The following is a 19,737-nucleotide window of genomic DNA, read 5'->3' as shown; positions in this document are numbered from 1 at the left end:
CTTTAGATCAGACATCAGTTTTCCTTACTACTTCACAACTTGAAGATTGAGGTCAACCTGTGATTCCCATCCAAGCCTGGGATTGGGGTGAATGGTGGAATCTAGAAGGAGTCGTCCATGTCTTTAGAATTCCCTGCCATGATACTCTGACCTAGATTGTTGTGTTGATGTTCCCTTCCACATTGCCACTGTCCCCTTTATGATTCTGATATATTGTGAGTTGGCTTGAGATATTAATTGGGAATTTGGGGGAGTTCTGTGGAAGCTACAGACAATACCCGAAGGCCTGCAGGCAATATAGAAAAAGTTTAGAAACTCAAAAATGCATAAAATATATATAGTGTTATATAATATTAACATATTTTATCTTTTAATACTTTAATAATTCAGACTTCTTCTCTGGTACAAAGGGAGGATTCAAACATTTTACATGGATTTTCCATATAATACAAGTGGAGCACCTCTAACCCATGAGTTGTGGAAGGGATAACTGTATATTCTTTCTTCTAGGATTCCTACTGTCCTTTCTCATGGGAATCTTGGCTGGACATGGAATTACTGAATATTAGAGTTGGGAGAGAACTTCAGGTCATCTAGTCTTTTCCTTAACCAAAGCTCATATCCCTTCTATACAGTCCCTAATAAGTAACCATCTAACCTCTAGTGAACACATTCAGTGATGAGGAATTCATCACTTAATTAGATACATCTTTCAATTTTTAGACAGTTCTTCTGAGGAAATTCTTTCTATTGAGAGGAAATCTGCTTCTCAGAAACTTGGATCTTTTGACCCAATGATTGTACTTTGAAACTTCTCAGAATAGTTAATTCCTCTCATAAATGATATTTTCTGAAATATAAAAGTTTTCTGTCACATCTTTCCCTCTTCAGGTTAAACAGTCTTGTGTTCTTTATCCATTATTCTGAGGTCCCAATTTTGAGCCAAGTCCTACCTACCTCTTTTGAGGCTATGGACTTTGCTGGTACATTCCCATTCAATGGAGGTCATTTTTTTCTTATGCTCCTGGATCAATTTTTGTAAGGCTTGGTTCAGCTGCTCCTGCTTCTGCTGCAGGAGAAAACTCTGCTCCTGAAAGAAAAGAGAATATTTTTTGTCTAGCAGTGGCAGCATCACTATCACCATCACCACCATCATCACCATCACCATCACCATCACCATCACCATCACCATCACCATCACCATCACCATCACCATCACCATCACCATCAATACTCATTTTTATAAAATTTTGAGTTCCAAAATTTTCCCTCCCTCCTTCCTCTCCCCACTCCTCAGGATAGCAAGTAATCTGATATGTAAAACAAGCATAATATAGGTTATACATGCATAGCCACTATCATCGCCAGGCATTTCTTGATCTACTACTGAGTACAGAACACCACTAGACACAGGGAAATACATGAGACAGGATCCTTTATATCAATGCATTTACATTAGAGGAGTTTTTTTTTTTTTTAACAAAGAACCAGTCCAAAGACAACACAGTAGATGGAGGACCAGCCTAGAAGTCAGAAAGATCTGTGTTGAGGTATTGGTTCTGATTCTATTAGTTGTATGAAGTAACCTTTCAGAGGTCCCAAAAAACTCTCTAAGACTATAAATTATAGATGAACTGCCAATCTACATAGGTGAATGGAGTCTCCACACCAGGTGTTCTCTATGGAGAGATGGAATTAGTAAGGAAGAGATCTGTTTCCTCCAGACTCCAGTTAGATTGACACATAGTCCATAAATATACAGAATTATATTACAGATGAACTAAAACAAAAGGAAATATATACAAATTAATAGTAGGTATTAAAGAAAGGGAACCTCTACCTTTGAAATTTGCATCCTCTCTATGTAACTGAGGAGAGACAGTGGGTAGAGTTCTGGACTTGGATTCAAGTCCCACATATTAGCTGGATATTAGTGGCCATGGATAAGCTATATAATCCCTAAGCCCGAGTTTCCTCATCTAGAATGGAGGTCCTACCTGGGCCTATTAAGTCCTTCTTGTTTCACTGGGTTAATATAAAACTCAAATAGATAATCTATGCAAAGCACTTTACAAATCTTATAGTACAGTGAAGAGAGTACTAGACCTGCAGTCAAGAAGGCTTAAATTCAAATTCAGCCTCAGTCACTCACTCAACCATGTGACCCTTGTTATTCTCAGTTTCTTCATCTGTAAAATGGGGATAACGATAGTATCTACCTCCCAGAATTATTATGAGAATAAAATGATATGATATATGCAAAGCACTGTGTAAGTCTTAAAAGTCCTATATGATATTTGCAATCATTATTTATTACTGTCCATCAGAGGCTTTGCCTCTACATTCTAACATGAATTGGCTTAACTAATAAATGCTTACTAGTATGGAAAGAGGAAATTTCTGCTATTAAAATACATAAATTTATGGAAAATGATATTCAAAAATTTCCCTTCAAGAAACTCTCTGATTTTTATTGCCTAGGCTTCTTAGTCCTAGTCCCAAATCAGATGGGACTTATATCACCCTGAATTTTGGAATGTCTATATCCAACCAAGACTTCCTATTTTCCTTAAATCCTGGTCATCTCATCCAAATTATATATACATACATACATACATATATATATATATATATATATATTTGTTCCTTGATGAGAGTCACATTGGGAATGCCTGATATAGCCCTATGTATTATTCTAATTTTTGCATCAGTATTGTCCTAACCCCCATGCCATCACAATAGGTGATGAGTGGCATGTTTCTATAGTGGGCCTACTGGGCCCTTAGCTCTTTTTTATCTCACACTAATCCCAGACTTTAAAGAGAGTGTCCCTAGGACCTGGACCCACATAAGATTTTTAGTTCCTTACTTCTTTCCTGTTCTCTCTCTGGGTGGGCAGCTTGCGAGTGTTGACTTTTTCCTGCTGGGCTTTCAAGCGAAGAGCCTGGTCCTGGAGCCTCTGGGTGTACTCTGCTTCTAATTTTTCTGTAATTTGCTGGTGATGGCGTTCCACAGCCTCCACTTGGCTATCATAGTGTTGTTTCTTGCCCTGTGGAGAAATGGGTCACCACTCTGTTCCTACCTGTGGATAAATTCCAACACATTCTAATATCATTTTATTTATTCTGCAGAATAAATTAAACATGGAGCAGGGATCTTGACTCTTCCTAGGGTGGGTAGGGTTACTCCTGTGAATGAGGGAGAAGAGAAAGCCAGAAGATGATTTGGTTCTCTTGTCTCCTTGGGAAATGAATTCCTAGAGAAATTACACTTTTCTATTCTAGCCTTGCTCAGTATAGGTTTGATCTCCTTTGGAACTGACCCAGTATTTTAAATAAGACTGGCCCTTTCAAGTCTCAGCAATAACAAAATGGATTTCTGTGGTGATTCAGGGCTATCCTTTCATGATGACAGGTTGACGTCTTAATCATAGGCAAGAGGGCCAAAAACACAAGAAGGGGAGGAAAAGGAGAAGGAGAACATGCCCAAATGTTCATGCCCAGTACTTGAGATTCTGAGGAGGTGGGTGAGTATAATTCTGCATCTTTGTATTTTAAAGCAAGAACAAGTTGAATAATAACTAAGGTAAATCCCCAGTTTTTTTTCCTCAGCTGCAAAATGGGTGCAATCATAGTTTTATTACTTATCTTATTAGATAGTGAAAGGAAAAACTTAAAAAGGTTTTGTATAAGCCTTGAAAAGATAAATATGAGTGATATGATCTTGATTATACTTTAGACAGCATGAATTCATTGTCACTGGTAGATAGAAAGTTGAATTTGGAGTCAGGAAGACCTGAGTTCAAATTCTGACCACCTACAGGAGCATGGGCAAGTTTCTTAAACTCTCTCAGTCACAGTTCTCTCATCTACAAAATGTGAGCAAGCATGGTGTGGTGGAAGGAACCCTGGATTTGGAGTCAGAGGATCTGGGTTTGGACAAGTCACTTCTCTGGGCCTCAGTTTCCTCATCTGTAAAATAAGGGGGTTCAGATAGTTTCTAAAGCACCTGACAGTTCTAAATCTATGTCCCTGGAGTACCTAACAGGGCTGGCTATAATGAGAGTCAAATGAGAAAATAAGTATAAAACACTTTAAAAATATTTACAATTCTGTCTTTCCCTGTCTCTGTCTCTCTCAGTTATCATTTATTGTATGTCTCGTTCTATGTATAGTACTTGCATTTTCTGTAATAAAACATTAGCACCCTTGCTGTCAGTCATTTCAGAATGGCTTTGGAATTTTAGTTGGTGAATAGAGAAATCTTAGTACACGTGCTGCCAAAGTGATAACTGAATAGAGAAAGCCAAGGCTTATATGCTTGGCTACTCTCTGAAAGAATAAAATCAATTGAAATCGACTGTGGAGGTTGTACAGCTTAGGGAGTTGGTCAGCATCATGCTGTTAGAATTCTATATCCAATCTTGTTTAAAGATAAATTCTGGGGTACCTACCAAGAATGACAGACATGAGGAGTGTGGGGTCATTTTTGACTTTCCACTTTTGGAATAAGAAAACTTGACAGTCTCTGGGATGACTAAAATAAGTATGGAAAATGATTAGATTGAAAATAGGCTGTAATACATTGCTGACAAAGAATATGGATCTTTGGTCTAAGACAAATGGCCAAATGACCATCCTTTTATTAATAACCTGTTGGCATTATTAGTAAAGTGATTAAATTGATCAGAAAAAAAATTGTGCAGAAGAAGCTGTCAAAGAGATGGCTGATAGGAAAAGAAAGTAGGCTTCAGGGAGCAAATGAAGAATTAGCCAGAGATTGCCTGCCTATGTGTTCTATTGGTAATATGAATTATGCACTGTCAAGAGTCTTGGGGGAACTAGAACTCCACTTTGGGCCCAAAGGATATTAGTTAGATCCACTGGGGAGGATTTATGGGAGATCATGGTCAAGAGCCACAGAGGAAGGGGTATGGGTGGTTTCCTTCTCGGTCCTCATCTTCTTGACCTCTCTTTGAGACTGTTAATCACCCTCTTATTTCTAAATTTTTTCTCTCCTAATTCTATCCCACACCTTTTCAGTCTCCTTTGCACATTCTTTAGCCAGATCACCAATAACTGTGGGTTTCCCCTGGGCTCTTTTCCCTTCATCCTCCATATTATCTTTTTTTTTTTAGTTTAGTTTTATTTGGCAAGGCAAATGGGGTTAAATGACTTGCCCAAGGCCACACAGCTAAGTAATTATTATTTGCTATTACTATGAAGGATATACCTCCATTCTCTTACTTACCTAGGTCCTCCAGAAGCCTGGATCTTTTCCTCAATTCCATACACTCCACATATCATTCAATCTGTCGCCAAGTCTTGTCATTTCTACCTTCGTTGCATGTCCCACATACATCCCCACCTTTTCATTCAGACAAGCCACTGCCCTGGAACAGGTTCTTATCACTTTTTCCCTGGACTATTGAAATGGCTTTCTGGTTGACCTTTCTTGAATCAAGTCTCTCCCCACTCTCATCCTTAACTCAACTACATTTTTCTTAAAGTGTGGGTTTGATCATGCCACTGCCTAACTTAACAAACTCCAGTGACAACCATTACCTTTAGCATCAGCTATAAATTTAATACTCTATTTAACATTTAAAGTCCTTTGCAATCTGACCCCTTTCTAGTTTTCTAATTTTCTTACACTTGAATCTTTTCCACATTCCCTACCATCCAGCAACACCTGCCTTCTTACTATTTATCACATTTATGATCCTCCATTTCCTTCATGCATTTTCACTAGCTGCCCCCCATGCCTGTAATGTTTCCCTTCCTTCCTTCTGTCTACTGCTTCTCTGGCTTCTTTCAACTCTCAGTTCAAATCCCATCTTTCCTGGTCTCTCTCACTTGCTAGTACCTTCTTTCTGAAATGACTTTTTATCTATTTTACATATATCTTATATATCATATATATCTTATATATCATATATATGTGTATATATATATACATATATATATATATGTATATATATATACACATACACACATAGGTTTTTATTTTTGTTTTGGTTCTCCTATTAGAATGTAAGCTTCTTGAGGGCAGGGGCTTTTGCTTTTTCTATTTGTAGTCTCAGTACTTAGCACAGTCCCAGCACATGATAAAGCCCTTCAAATATGCTTTTTCATTCACTCTTTTCCTGATTTCCTCATTCATTCATTCAGCAACTATGTGCAAAGTACTGTGCTAGGAACTGAGAAAACAAAAGGAAAAATAAAAAATGAAATTATCCTTGTAGTCCTGGTGGTGGAATTAAAACCTGTACTCAGATAAATAAAGGGAAGCTTTTTTGGACTGAGGAAGCACCCATTACTGAGCAGCTCACTAAGACTTCCCAATGTGCAAGGACCTTGAGCTAAGTCTTAAAGAAGAGAAGTGAATTCTAAGCATAGATGATAGCTTGAAAGAATGCCCAGAGATGGGAGACAGAGAATCAATTTTGGGAAAGAGCAAATAGCACGGTTTGGTTGGGCTGCACAGTGTGGAAAGAGGAATAATAAGAAATAATTGATTGAAGAGTTAGAATTTTATCCTAGAGGCAATGAAGAGCCATGGAATATTTTTGAGCAGAAGAGCAGCATGGTCAGGCCTATGGGTGTGGAACATTATTTTGCGATAGTGAAGATGATTAGGGGAAGAGGGGAAAGAAAGAAAGCAAAGAAAAGGGGGAGTCTAAAACACTTCCCCTACTCCCAGGATGCATCAAGCACCAGCTCTGCTTTTGAGAAAAGGTATTTAAGGGGCAACTAGGTGGTGAATCTGAGAGAGCAACTGATCATGGAGTTGGAAGACCTGGGTTCAAATCTAACCACAATATCTGTGTGACTCTGGGCAAGTCACTTAACCTCAATGGCCTCCAAAAAAAAAAAAAAGAAAAAAGAATATAAGGATTATAAGTTGTCAGGATCATTTTATTCACTCTCATTATATTTCAGCTGAAGAGACTTAGACTCAAAGAAGTTAAAGGATTTGAAGTAAGTCATAAAGGTAGTAAATAGCAGAGTTGGGTTCTAATTCAGATCCTCTGACTTGTGTAAGTCAGTGCCTTGCCATATCTGTAAGGTGAAAAGACTATAGTTACTGTCATTTCCAGCTCAATATGACGGAACATCTGTTCCCTCTGCTGATGGTGTTTCTGGTCCAACTGAGCCTGAGTCCTCTGCTCTTCCTTCTGAAGGAGCCGGAGTTCCTGAAGCTCCTTTCGGCTGAAACATAGCAGAGCATTGAAGATCATGTTAGGATATCTGCAAACATTACCTGGGGAAAAGGGGGATTGATCTATTTTTTTGGTGTGAATACTTTAGGCCAAGCCAAGGAAAAATCATTCACTCAGTCAGGGACAGAGGAGAAACTCAGGATGTCTGGCTGTCCAGCTCAGGGAGGCAATGGGCTAGAGAGATGGGGGTGTTGGATCGGGAGTTCAGAAGACCCAGGTTCAAATCCCATTTATTAGATCTGTAATTTAGGATGTCACAATATCTCTGCATCTCAGGTTGTCTATCTGTTTATTTTTATGTGACTTTTATTTATTTTGCTTTTTAATTCTATTAACAAACTTTTGTTTTCTCTCCTATTTCCCTTCTCGTGACCTCAGTTTCCTTAACTGTAAAATTAGGGAGTTTGACTGGGAAAAAACAAAGGTCACTTTCAGGGCTATGCGATGATCCTGCTTTCCTCAATGGCTCAGTGGACTATAGGATTTCCCAAGTTAACAGGAGGAACAAAGAACAATGGCAGGTGACTGCGGGAGTCCCACAAGCCCTTCCTGGATCCATTTTGATGAGAAGGGACCATTTTGTTTTCTAGCATTTCTATTCTCAACACTTAGCATAATGCTTAGTACATGGTAAAGGGTTAATCAATGTTGCATGTGTATGTGAATATGTATGTATGCCTGCATGTATGTATGTATGCATTTCCTGCTGAACTGTTTATATTTGTTTCTGGGACCTGAGGCTAAAGTGGTTATGTGTTTGTCCATAGCAGCCCATTGTGGGAAACCCTTTCACACCTCAGTACTGAAGTACACAAAGGAGGAAATCCTGTGGTATTCTGTAACAGCTGAAATAGCACATTTTTCATTCTGATATTTTCTGAGTCTTAAAGTTGGAAAGGCCTCGAGGGGTCACCGAGTCTATCGTTCTGCCATGAGGCAGATGGGCTGGTTCCAATGGATGGTTTGGAGGACTGGCATTGCTTTCTCTGACTTTCCTGTGTTTCTCTGTATCTGCCTCTGATCACTTTCTGCTATGTTGACATAATCAATAATTTCAAAATCTATCATTCTTGTTCTCTAGCCCAGACAAACACCCTGTTTCCCGTGGGAAACTCCTCTTGGGTTGTTCTTGGGTTGGCAAAGAGAAACTGGTTTCTTTTCTGAATATCACTGTTCCAAGCTGGAGCTGGGGCGGGGGGGGGGGTTCTTTTCTCATACCGGGCAGAACGGATGCTCTCTCCTCTCTGGTCAGCATCCTGTACAGGCCTAGAAGTTGTCACACTGACCTCCTTCCCATCCACCATAAACTTGCGTGTTTTCTTTACCGTTTTCCTGAAGGAAAGGGTATCCTGAAGCCAAAAAAACAGTAAGAGTTTGCATCCCCATTAAATAATACCTTCCTGGAGACCTAAGATGATGAAAGTTCTGTCCTCTCCCACCAGGGGGCAGCCCCCTCCCCTCTTTGTGCTGGCCTGCTCCTGTTACTAACCTAGCCAAGTTGGGATGCAGGATAATTTGAATTTTTCTAGCTTTGCACATGGATAACTTCTACATATGTTTTAGATGATTGCTTCCTCTAGGACTAAGCCTGAACTATATCAGGAAGAAAGTGAAACTCTACCTTGCTAATTTACTAGTCCTGGATAGGTAATTATCTGCAAGGTGGCATTTATTCCAGTCCACCCTGAGAAACCCACTATCTAGCCCTTATACCAACTCCTTCTCAATAAACAACCTTACCTGGCTAGGGTCTCTTGAAACTAGTGAAGGCCTGGAATTGGGCATATTGTTACTAGCCACGTCGTTCCTGATGTCTCTTGAGTCCTTTTTCTCCAGGGGACTTGCCTCAGTCTTCTGGACTCTGCCTTCACTCCATGATCCCCCATTGGATCTTGATTCCAAGTTCCCTTCTGCAAAATTAATTTTCTTCCTATCCTTGAGGGGATCAAGGATTCCTGATCCCATTGGCTTCTCCAGGGTCTCTGCTGTCCAAGTCAGTTTTAGAGCAGGCTTCTTGTAATGACCTTCCTCTAGGTCTCTGACTTGTCCCTTTGGGGTCCTGGATTGGGTATCTTCTATCACATTTATAAAGGCCTCCACTGGAGCCACTGCCATATTACCCTCCATTCCTGGAATCTCTTCCTCAACTTCGGAGAAATTTGTCTGTTCATCTTTCTTCTCCAACTGTGTAGTCACTTCTTGATTTTCCCCTCCTAAGGAGAGAGTTCCTTGTCCTCTGAGACTCTTTGATTTCCCTGTTGAGTCTAGGGACATGCTTATCTTGACATCCTCAGTGTTATCCTCATATTTATCTCTCTGCAGCAAATCTTGACCCCCTGCCTCTGGTTTTGGGGAGTAGGCTTCCTTTTGATGTGAGGAATGTGTTGTATTGAATGGCACCTTTGGATTCTCCAATTCATTTCCTGAGTTGGAGAACTCTTGAGAGCAGCAGAGGTAGTGTTCCAAGTCCTCTGTCATTAGCTCTTCAGTGTTATTGGGCAAGTTAGTCTGAATGGGGGCCCCTGGGTCCAGGAATTTGGTTCTTGTCTGGCAGAGATTGAGAGCCTCCATTATACACTCATTTCCTGACTTTTCCTCTTTTGTGGGAAGATTAGACACAAACATCCCATCCACGTGCTGAGCTTTGATCCCTTCCTGCTGCTCATCCCCACTCCATTGCCTACATGTAGAGCTGAGCTGATTACATGTGACTTTCCTTTCTTTATCAGATTGGGGATCACTCAATGCTTCTGGTCTGACAGGCAGCCTCTCATATAAAGAAATTTCCAGATTTCCTCCAGGAACAAGCTTCTCTTCTGAATTCTCCAGAACTGCTGTAGAATTGATCGGTACAGGGACTTCCAGACCCTGATTAACTTGCTGTTGGTCTTTTGTTGAGGGGTGGGAAACAGCAGGGCGAGAAATTTGTTCTGGGATGCCTGAGCCAATATCTTCTTGATTCTCCATTCTTGAAGTCCTATTCTGAGCTGCAGTTATTTCTTCTCTTGACAGAAGTTCCTCTTTTCCCTCAATGAGATTCATGGGAGAGCATGTGAAAAGCTGTGATTCCTGCAGCTTATCTGGTCCATTGGTTTCTGTTGCACAGTTTATTGCTATGCCTGGTTCAGGGAAGAGATCCTTGGAAATAGAAAGTCCAACATTCTGTGAATCTAGCATGACCTGAGACTTAGTGCTGGAAGTGGGTTGTTCTTGCAAAAGATCTTTTTTATCTTGAGTGGCCAACAGTTCATTAGTCCCCTGGGCCAGAGGGTCAAGAATATCCTGGGATTTGAACCCACCAAAGAATGACCTTCGCCTCATTAGCTTCAAGATATCTGAAGGTCCCTTGGAGGAAGGCTTCACAGAACCTTGAGAATCAATGGGTGTAACCAGCATAGGTGCAGATTTGCGTCTCATCTGCTTCTTCAAACTGGAAGTCCGGCTGGCTTTTGGTCGAAGTAGCCTTTGGCTTGGACCAATGGAACTCTGCCTGCTGAGCCCAGGTCCTGGTGGATTAGGAGAATGAACAAGGGAATGGGTGCCCACACCATCAACTGGCTTGTTGGAAGAATCTCCCTGGAGGATTTCTTGATTCTCCTCTCTGGCCTGAGGTTTAAAGTCATTCCCTTTGACTGCTAGAGTTGTAGGGAGGAGTTGGATACCCTTGTTGACTGTATCTCCTCTGTTTGGCTTCTCCAAGGAGAACTTCCTGTCTTTGGAGGGTTTCTCTGGTTCTAGGGGAGGAACACCATTATTGGATAGGGTGTACTTATGTTCTTGACTTGGCTAGGAGGCAAAGAGAGATGGAAAGTTAGGATCTTACTGGCTTTTTATAATAATAGTTTACATTTCCAAAGGACTTTCAAGTTTATTTCCCCCCCCCCCCACTTTCTTTGTATTCCCAGAGCTTAGTTTAGTAGCTGGCACAAGCACATAAATAAATGCATGTTGATGGACTAAGAAAACACTCTCCTCCTATTGATTCTATGATCCAGATAGTGTAGGTATTATTATCTCTGTTTTAGAGATGAGTAAACAGAATTTCAACATACTTAAGTATCTTATTTGTGGATACATTATAAACATCATAGCTGGCATTTAAACCCAGTCATCGGACTTTGAAGTCCAGCATCCTTTCCTTATTCCTATTTCTGGTACAGCCATCAGACTTTGAAGTCCAGCATCCTTTCCTTATTCCTATTTCTGTTACTCAACACTTTCTGCGTACCCTTAATTGCCCTTCCTCTCTGCTTTGAGAGCTAGAAAGCAGAGCAAAAAACTTCCTCCCCTTCCCCCGCCCCTCCCAAAGCCTCCTTTATAGAAGGCTCAGGATTTTCAACTCTTCATTTTCCACCAGCTGTTTACTTGATTTCAGCTCCATGAACATGTGGTTGTTCAGTCATTTCAATTGTGTCTGACTCTCAATGACCCCAATTTGGACTTTCTTGGCAAAGATACCAGAGTGTTTTGCCATTTCCCTCTCCAGCTTATTTTACAGATGAGGAAACTGAGGGAAAGAGAAGTCAGCTCAATTAACTCTTTGTCCAAGGGATCCTGAACCCAGAGTGCTGACTTTTGAATAGCATCTGGAAGGCATGGAGAGTGTGACTAACAATTCTAACTCATGTGTTTATGATACAGTAACATTTACAGAGTGAATTTTTTTACAATCATCATATAAAGATGATATTGTATATATATATATATATATATATATATATATATATATATGTCTGACTAGATCTCTGATTTCATTGGTATAGAGTAGATGCAGTTCATACCACTTTTAAGGGCTGTCTGACCCAGATTAAAATATAATTAGGAAATATTTAACAAAATAAAGAAAAATAAATTAAACATAGAAATATTAATATGTAGTTTTTAAAAGTCAATATGTAGCCTATAGGGACCATTATGTATGGTTTAATGGCCCCTGTTTCTACTTGAGTTTGACACAACTGTTTAGAGAACTCTGGGGCAGGGATAATTCTCTACCAATGCAGATTGCCATCTGCCTGGTAACTTTTAGTCTTAGATATTTGCCAGGAGTACGGAAAAGTGAGGTAACTTGCTCAGGGACTTGCAATCAGCATGTATATCCTTCAAGAGAAAGGTCTTGACCCCAAATGGAATCTAATATTCTATATTGAATCTGAATATAATGCTCCGACTAGGACAGAGTGCAATGGAATTAGATTATTTCCTTTTTTTAAAAATGGCACCCAAGATCACACTGGCTCTCTGACATTAAAGTCTTTTGGGCACTTTGGTGTACCCAAGTGTCTCTCTACCTTCCTCTGTTATTATGCCAACACTTCTGGGAAAATCCTGGTTTAAGTAGCATTTTCAAGGTTCATTGTAGATCTGCTATCTCTGTATTATTCATGCTCCAATGGCTAGAATCCCTAACTGGACTGTTTCCAAAGGGAAGGTTTCTAGGGAGCCATGAGTTCCCTAGATAAACTGAAGTGTCCTTGGCCTTGTAGTCCCCAGGGAAATCAATCCAGAGGAAGAAACAATTCAGACAAAAGGCATACAGATGCAACCTGCTGTGGCTTACCAAAAAGGAGTCTATCTCTTCTTCCTCAAACTCCTCCAGGACTTCTGCCTTAGCTTCAGCAATCAGCTCCCGAAGGGGTCCACTGTCTTCCACTTCTGACACAAAAGGATGCTGGGAAGGAGAAGGAACAAGAGGAAAATGTTTAGTGCTGAATTCTTCCTCAGTGAAAGGATGGGGGGAGAATGTAAAAGGACCCTCTAAGTTGACTATAAAATGAAATGTTTTCTGGGGATCTGGAAGTTTTCCTCCTTCTTTTGCAGGTCATATCTCTTCCCACATAATAAGGGCTTCTTGGATAGAATTTATGGTTATAAAGGGAAATAGAGGAAAAGACTGGCAGGGGCTGTGGTCCTGTTTGGGACAGACTCTAATTCTTCCTTCTTTCCATTACTTTTTGTATTTTCCTTCTATTCAGACCAGAACCAAACTAAGTAACTGATCTTTGGTAAATAGGAGTTTAAATTTAGAGGATTTTTAGCTGAAGTGGATCCTGTATGTAAATTCAGGGTTTGATGATGCCTAGAAGGTTGCTAGAGGAAGCTAGGTGGGCATTGGATAAAAAGCTTTCTGAGTTCAAATCTGGTCCCAAATACTTTCTAGTTGTGTGACACTGTGCAAGTCACTTTACCCTATTTGCCTCAATTTCCTCATCTGCAAAATGAGCCATAGAAGGAAATGGAAAACCATTCCAGTATTTCCCAGAAAATGTCAAATGGGGTCTTGACGTGTCAGACGTGACTGAAAAATGACTGATCAACAACAAAAAGAGGTTACCAGTAACATTTTGTTAGCATTTGGGGATACAGATAGGTTGGGCAATGATTAGAAACTGGACAAAGTAAATCACTGGTACTCTGACTTCCTATAATTTTCAGTGTGTGGGTCGCTTCAACTCTGGGCAGCCTAGTTTTATGAAGACTTCTTGGGCAGCAGCTATAGCCAAAGCTAGTTTATTGGATTCTTGAGTCTTAATACAGAATGGATTCAAGTCCTGATTTCTAGAAGACTCTAAAGCAAAAGAGTAATGATGATATAGAAGTTAGGATTCATATCATAAGTGGATGTGATAAGCTGTATTGAACTGGAATGGGGTTGGATGGAGAAATACCTTTTACACCTATTCATTAGTTCCTGATTTAAGGTTGTTTCCCTATAATCAAAAAAAATTTCTCAGTTTCAATGAGTAACCAATGAAGAACAAAAACAAACAAATGAACCACCAAAAGGATATTTTGGCACAAAACCTTTTTCAAAGGTTTTTCAAAAGCCAGAAAGATTACACTTATTTCAAATCATAAAAGTTCAAATGTCTAGAGTTCTTTAAAAATTTTTAAATTTTTCAATAACTCCTTGAAACAAAATAGCACAAGGATTACTGACCTCATTTTACAGCTGAGGAAACTGAAGTTGAGAGAGAAGTAATGATTACACTAAGGTCTCATTTGCTGCCTATGTAACCGGGCATGAAGGACAGGTGATGAAAATGTTTGGCCTGGAGAAATGGAGGAATATTGTGCATGCTATTTTCTTCATTAGAATGTAAGCACCTTGAGGATCTAGTACTTTTGCCTTTGTCTTTGTATCTCTAGGATCTGGGGCATACCAAGTACTTTTAATTAATGCTTGTTAATTGAATTATTAATTTGGTTCTCAGATTCCCTTCATAGTTTGATATCATTTGGTTAAAACACTGATCCTCCAAGGTGGTGGCCATTTGAACAGATGATGATAGAAGGTGGGAGAAATATTGAAGCCTATGTCACACCTTTCGAGATAGGCTGCTTACCTGCAGGAGCTGACAGGCAGACCATCTGCTCTCAGGATCCCTCTCCAAGGATTTCCTCAGGAAGTCTTTAAATTCTTCAGACCTATAAGGAATATCCAAGAAACTTCTTGCTATTCCAGTATCTGACATTCAGAAATCATTGCTAACAACTCTCATTGCCCTTTGATATACTCTGAAGGATCCTCTTTTGCCCCAAAGTATGAAAGGGGTTTAGAAACTTCTTTACTTCTACAAAAGCCTTTGCTTCCTTCTTCTAAAGGGGGGACATTCAGGAAATAGAAATCAGATAAATGGTTAAAGATCTCACATGATACTTAGTGAGACTGTTAGGTGGCATGATGGATAAAGTACACTATTGGAGGTCAGGAAGCAAATCCTGCCTCACCTATTTATGAGCTGTGAGACCCTGGTCATTCAACCTCTCTTGGGTTCAGTTTTCACATCTGTAAAATAGGGATAATAGCAATAATTACTTCACAGTGTTATTGTGATCAAATTTGAAATATATGTAAAGAACTTAGCAGATTTTAAAGTAGCTTATAAGTATTAATTATTATTATAATGAATGACTTTTTCCAAGGGAAAAATAAGTATAAGAGATAGAGTATGTGTGCATTAATAATAGCTAACTCTGATATGGTGTTTACTAGGAGATGGAACTAGAATATGTGTATAGGTTAATAAAGCTAACATTTATGTAAAATGAGCTAGGCATTGTGCTAAATATTTTACAAATATTGTTTTATTTGATCCTCACAACAACTCTGGGATAGAGATACTATTTTTATCCCCATTTTACAGATAAGGAAACTGAGGCAAATAATAGCAGTTATGACCTATCTAGGATGGCATAGCTACTAAGTGTCTAAGGTTGGATATGAATTAGATCTTCCATATTCCAGATGCAGCACTCTACCTATCATGTCCCTTAGTTGCTTAGTATTAATATCTTGATGTGATAAAGGGAGAGAAGTGAACCTCATGAGAAATTTTATATCATTTAGCAGTCTCTGGTACCTTGAACAGAGCTTTGCACAGAGTCAGAATTTTAGAGATGTTGTTATTTTGTGTACATTTCATAACTACTTATGTGTCTACATGTTGTCTCCCCTGATAGACTTTAAGCTCTTTGAGGGATAGTTTTTTTTTTGTCTTTAAATCTCTAATATAGATAGTAAGTGCTTAATACATGCTTATTGTTCACTTTCTCCCTTCCTTCCTCCTTCCTTCCTGCCTTTCTTTTTTCTTCCTTCTTTCCTTTCTTCCTTCCTTCATTTCTTTCTTTCTTTCTCTCTTTGTTTCTTTCTTCAAGTCTTCTTGTACAAAATAACATGGAAAAGTTTTACATGATGCATATGTATAAACAATATTGCTCACCCTTTTAGGGAGTAGAGACGGGAGAGAGGGATTGATTTTGGAACTCAAAACTTTTAAAAGTTAAAAAGTTAAAATTTTTTTTAACATGTAATTGGGAAAAATTATATATATTTTTAAAATGCTTATTGCAAGATTGAATTGAACTGTTGAATTGAAGTGACATCTTCTTTGCTCTAAAATCAAAGCTTTCATTCTCATCCGTACTCTTCTGAGATTCAAGGGTTTCAGATTGACCTTAAGAATTGGAAGAGGGGAGATCTATGAAACTCCTCCAACTAAGTGAACTTTGTTTTTAATAGTGAATACTGTGAAGGGAGAAAAGACTGAGAACTGTGCCCTAGGCCAATCCAAATGCCACTTTTTTAGTAGGTAGTGAGCTCTCCTACCTTGGACATCACACAGAACTTTGCTGGGTATGTGCAACATTCCCTTAGATCTGATGGTAGGGATCAATCATATCTCCTTACTAACCCACCATTCCTGCCTCATGTTCCTGTCTAGCTACAATGCTCTGTACTCAGCAAGCTCTTAAGAGGACCGCAGCATAATAAGTGTATCTTGATCTAGAATAGAAAAAATTGATCCTGAAATAGAACAGAACTTAGATATCCTCTAGTCCAACTTTCTGGTATTATAGATGAAGAATCCAAATTCTACAGAGATAAAGTGAGTTGCCCCAGCTCCCTCAGTACTGGGATTCAAACTTGGATTTTTTTACTCCAAATTCAATAAATTGTTACTGACTTGAATCAAAATAAATTGACCAGGAAGGGGAGAAGTCTGTTGGTCTTCTACATTCTGAACCTGATGAAGTTACAAGGAGAGCAAAAAGATCCATGGTCCAGACCAAGGCTCCTTGACCAGCAGGGGTATCAAAGGAGGAAGACAGTAAGAATAGTGGAGCCAGGGAAAGTTAGCATTCATGGAAGAAAGTCACATGGGTTTTGCTAAAGGACTTGTTTCTTCAGTCAGTGAACAAATATTTGAAGAATTCTTAACATCTCTGTTATTTATATCCTTGAGAATTGAGTACACTTGGAGTGAATCAAAGGATAGTCTGCAACTTGAGGCTCCCATCCCATACCACTGGTTGTATCATCTACTCACTGCAATGGGATGACAAGGGCAGGTCTGCAGTCACCTTCTTCCCTTCCAAATTCTTTCAGATCCTGAAATACTGCCCCTAAACCCTAATAAGCATGGTTAGGTCCTTGCTATGTGATGCAAAACCTCCCAAGAATCACCTCACTGTGATTACCTGCCATTTGGTCCCTCCTCCCACTGCTATGGTCACTCCTTTGCCTACCTAAATCCCTATACCCTTCCCTTGGACTTGGCACCTCCCCTTGGTCTATTAGTTTTCTGGTCTCTGACCATTTCTAATCTGGTCTGCTCTTTTCTTAGCACTGCCAGATGAGCAAGGAGGGGAGAATTTACCATTGTTGAGGGTAGCGCAGAGTGGGTGGAGGGGACTTCTGGATCTTAAGCAACACCCGCATGGGGTTCAGCTCATGATGGGGGGGTTCCATTTCAGCCATCTCTATCAGGGTGATCCCCAGGGACCAGATGTCAGCCTTGTAGTCATAGGGAGCTTCCTTGGATGTCTCACACTGGATGACCTCGGGTGCCATCCTGGAGCCAGAACAAGGGTTCATCATATCTGTCCTCCAAGGTTCCCTGAGTGATTCCCATTCCTTCTGCTTTTAACTTGCCAAGAGAAGAGAAACTGAGAGGCAAAGATTGGAGTTGGGGGAGAATAGTCAGCTTAGTCAGGAGACTGAGTGGTTGAGACACTCTATCCCTTTCCTTTGATAGTCCTCAGGAGGTCCCTGAGGAAAGACAGATTTGGGTGGGAGAAGCAACTTATCCTTCCCAAAAAGCTAATCATGGGAGGAAGATCTTAGGATCATTGATCTTGAGCAAGAAGGAACCTGATTCCTACCCTCTCATGTTGCCAAAAAGGAAACTGAGTCCTAGAAGGGAGAAATAATTCACCCAAGGGTCACCTGGGATTTGAACCCAGGTCTTCTGTCTCCCAGAGGTCTCTGAGTGTTCTTGAAGCTCTATTTCTATGTACTTAGGAGCCAGACCAGGAGACTGAGGACCCCCCATAAAAGACTATTGTTCAGAAGGGGAACAAAACAAACTGAATGACCAAGAAGAGTTGAAAGACACATCCCTCTTTTTCTTCTCTTTGAAGAGGTGGGGGACTAGGGATGAAGAATATTATATGTCTATTGTCAGACATAGGTGAAATGATCATTGGTTTTGCTGAACTGCTGAACTGTTCCCCATCCTCCTTATTTTATTTATTTAGTCTTTATCACATGATCAAAAATTTTAACTTAGTAGAGTAGAGGAAAGGGGAGGGCAATGTCTGGAAATAAGAGTTAAGTTAAAATAAAATATATCACTAAATTCTATAAAAAAGGATATTGTTTACAAGATATAGGGCATGGGGAAGGAGTTTTATGAGATGAACAGTGATCTCATCAATGACTATTATGCCTCTTTTATGATATATTCTCCATGACTTTCTGAAACCAGTCGTTTGAATATCTTTTCTTGATTCCCCTTGGATTAGAGCTTGGATTTGACTGTATGATGAACTCCAACACACATCCTGTGCATCTTCTCAGATCACTGTTTGGGCCATGCCCATCTCTTTACTTAGGAGGGCTCTTTTTGCCAATTGCCCTTAAATTATCTGTCTTATCCCTCCTGCAAGAGGCCAGAATCCAAAGACAAGAGCTAGTGGACCCTGCTGTTACCCCAACTCAGTCAACCACCCACTTCACTTTACCCCTGGGTGGAGCTATGGGCTCCCTTGAAAGTTGAACCCCTTGTCCAGCCCTTGAGCCCCTTTAGTTGTACCAGTATGGTGTCCCAATGAAGGAAGCTCTTCTCTGCAAGGTGCTGGAATTCTTGGCTGACACTCCAAAATCAGCTGTCTCAAGGAAAGAAATGGAGAAGGTAAAGAGAAGAATAAAGTATAGAAATCCCCACCCCCTGCCACCTGCAATAGAGTGCATTTCTAAATACCCATGGCTATTCACTCACAGATTTATTTATTTTTGCCTGAAAATCTATAGGCCTTTGCACTTTCCTATTTTTCTTCAACCACTAAATTGTTGTTGACTAGCTTCTATGTTTGACCTATGCAAGGTATCTTACTAGATATAAGAAAAAGAATATAATCCTTTCCCTTAAGGTACTTACAAAGGTATGACTATATAAGGAACCAATGAAGATTTTTTTTTAGGTTTTTGCAAGGCAAATGGGGTTAAGTGGCTTGCCCAAGGCCACACAGCTAGGTAATTATTAAGTGTCTGAGACCGGATTTGAACCCAGGTACTCCTGACTCCAGGGCCGGTGCTTTATCCACTGTGCCACCTAGCCACCCCCCAATGAAGATTTTTAAGGTGGGAAGTGACAGAGCCAGAATTCTTTCCTAGAAAGAACATTTTGACAGGTGTGTGGGGCATGGATTAGAGTGGGGAGAAGAAAGAGGTAGATGTTAGGAGTTATTGTTAGGAGTCTATTGCAATATTTTACACAAGAGATGATAAAAATTTGAACCAGGATGGCAGTAGTTGAGTGAAAAGGAAAGAATGGATAATTTAGCTATGGTGGAGATAGAATTGATGGGATTTGGCAGTTCTTGTGGTCAACTGAGGAAGGTGTAGGTAAGGAAGGTGGAAGTAAGGATAAGGGAAGAGTCAAGGATGATTTCAAGGTTTTTAACCCTGATAGCTGAGAGAATGATGGTTCTCATCAGAAATGGAGAATTTG

General features: G+C 39.9%; 1 protein-coding gene across 2 annotated transcripts in view; it reads right to left on the bottom strand.

Moving 5' to 3' along the window:
• Positions 1-19,737, bottom strand: part of LOC141504295 (STE20-like serine/threonine-protein kinase) — a 63,638-nt gene that overhangs the window by 9,175 nt on the left and 34,726 nt on the right. The window contains exons 5-13 of one of the 2 annotated variants that reach the window (XM_074209222.1): positions 18,820-18,892; positions 17,383-17,577; positions 14,569-14,650; positions 12,783-12,893; positions 8,963-11,008; positions 8,441-8,571; positions 7,088-7,211; positions 2,870-3,049; positions 958-1,090 (exon numbers count right to left, since the gene is read on the bottom strand). In XM_074209222.1, coding sequence (XP_074065323.1) covers positions 958-1,090; positions 2,870-3,049; positions 7,088-7,211; positions 8,441-8,571; positions 8,963-11,008; positions 12,783-12,893; positions 14,569-14,650; positions 17,383-17,577; positions 18,820-18,892 — 3,075 coding nt within the window. Of the gene's footprint in view, positions 1-957; positions 1,091-2,869; positions 3,050-7,087; positions 7,212-8,440; positions 8,572-8,962; positions 11,009-12,782; positions 12,894-14,568; positions 14,651-17,382; positions 17,578-18,819; positions 18,897-19,737 lie in introns of both variants that reach the window. The other variant, XM_074209223.1, reaches the window with a different exon arrangement.

This window comes from Macrotis lagotis, chromosome 1, assembly GCF_037893015.1.
Source record: "Macrotis lagotis isolate mMagLag1 chromosome 1, bilby.v1.9.chrom.fasta, whole genome shotgun sequence".
Lineage (NCBI taxonomy): Eukaryota > Metazoa > Chordata > Mammalia > Peramelemorphia > Peramelidae > Macrotis > Macrotis lagotis.
The sequence above is the reverse complement of the archived record's forward strand: the minus strand, read 5'-3'. Positions and strand labels throughout refer to the sequence as shown.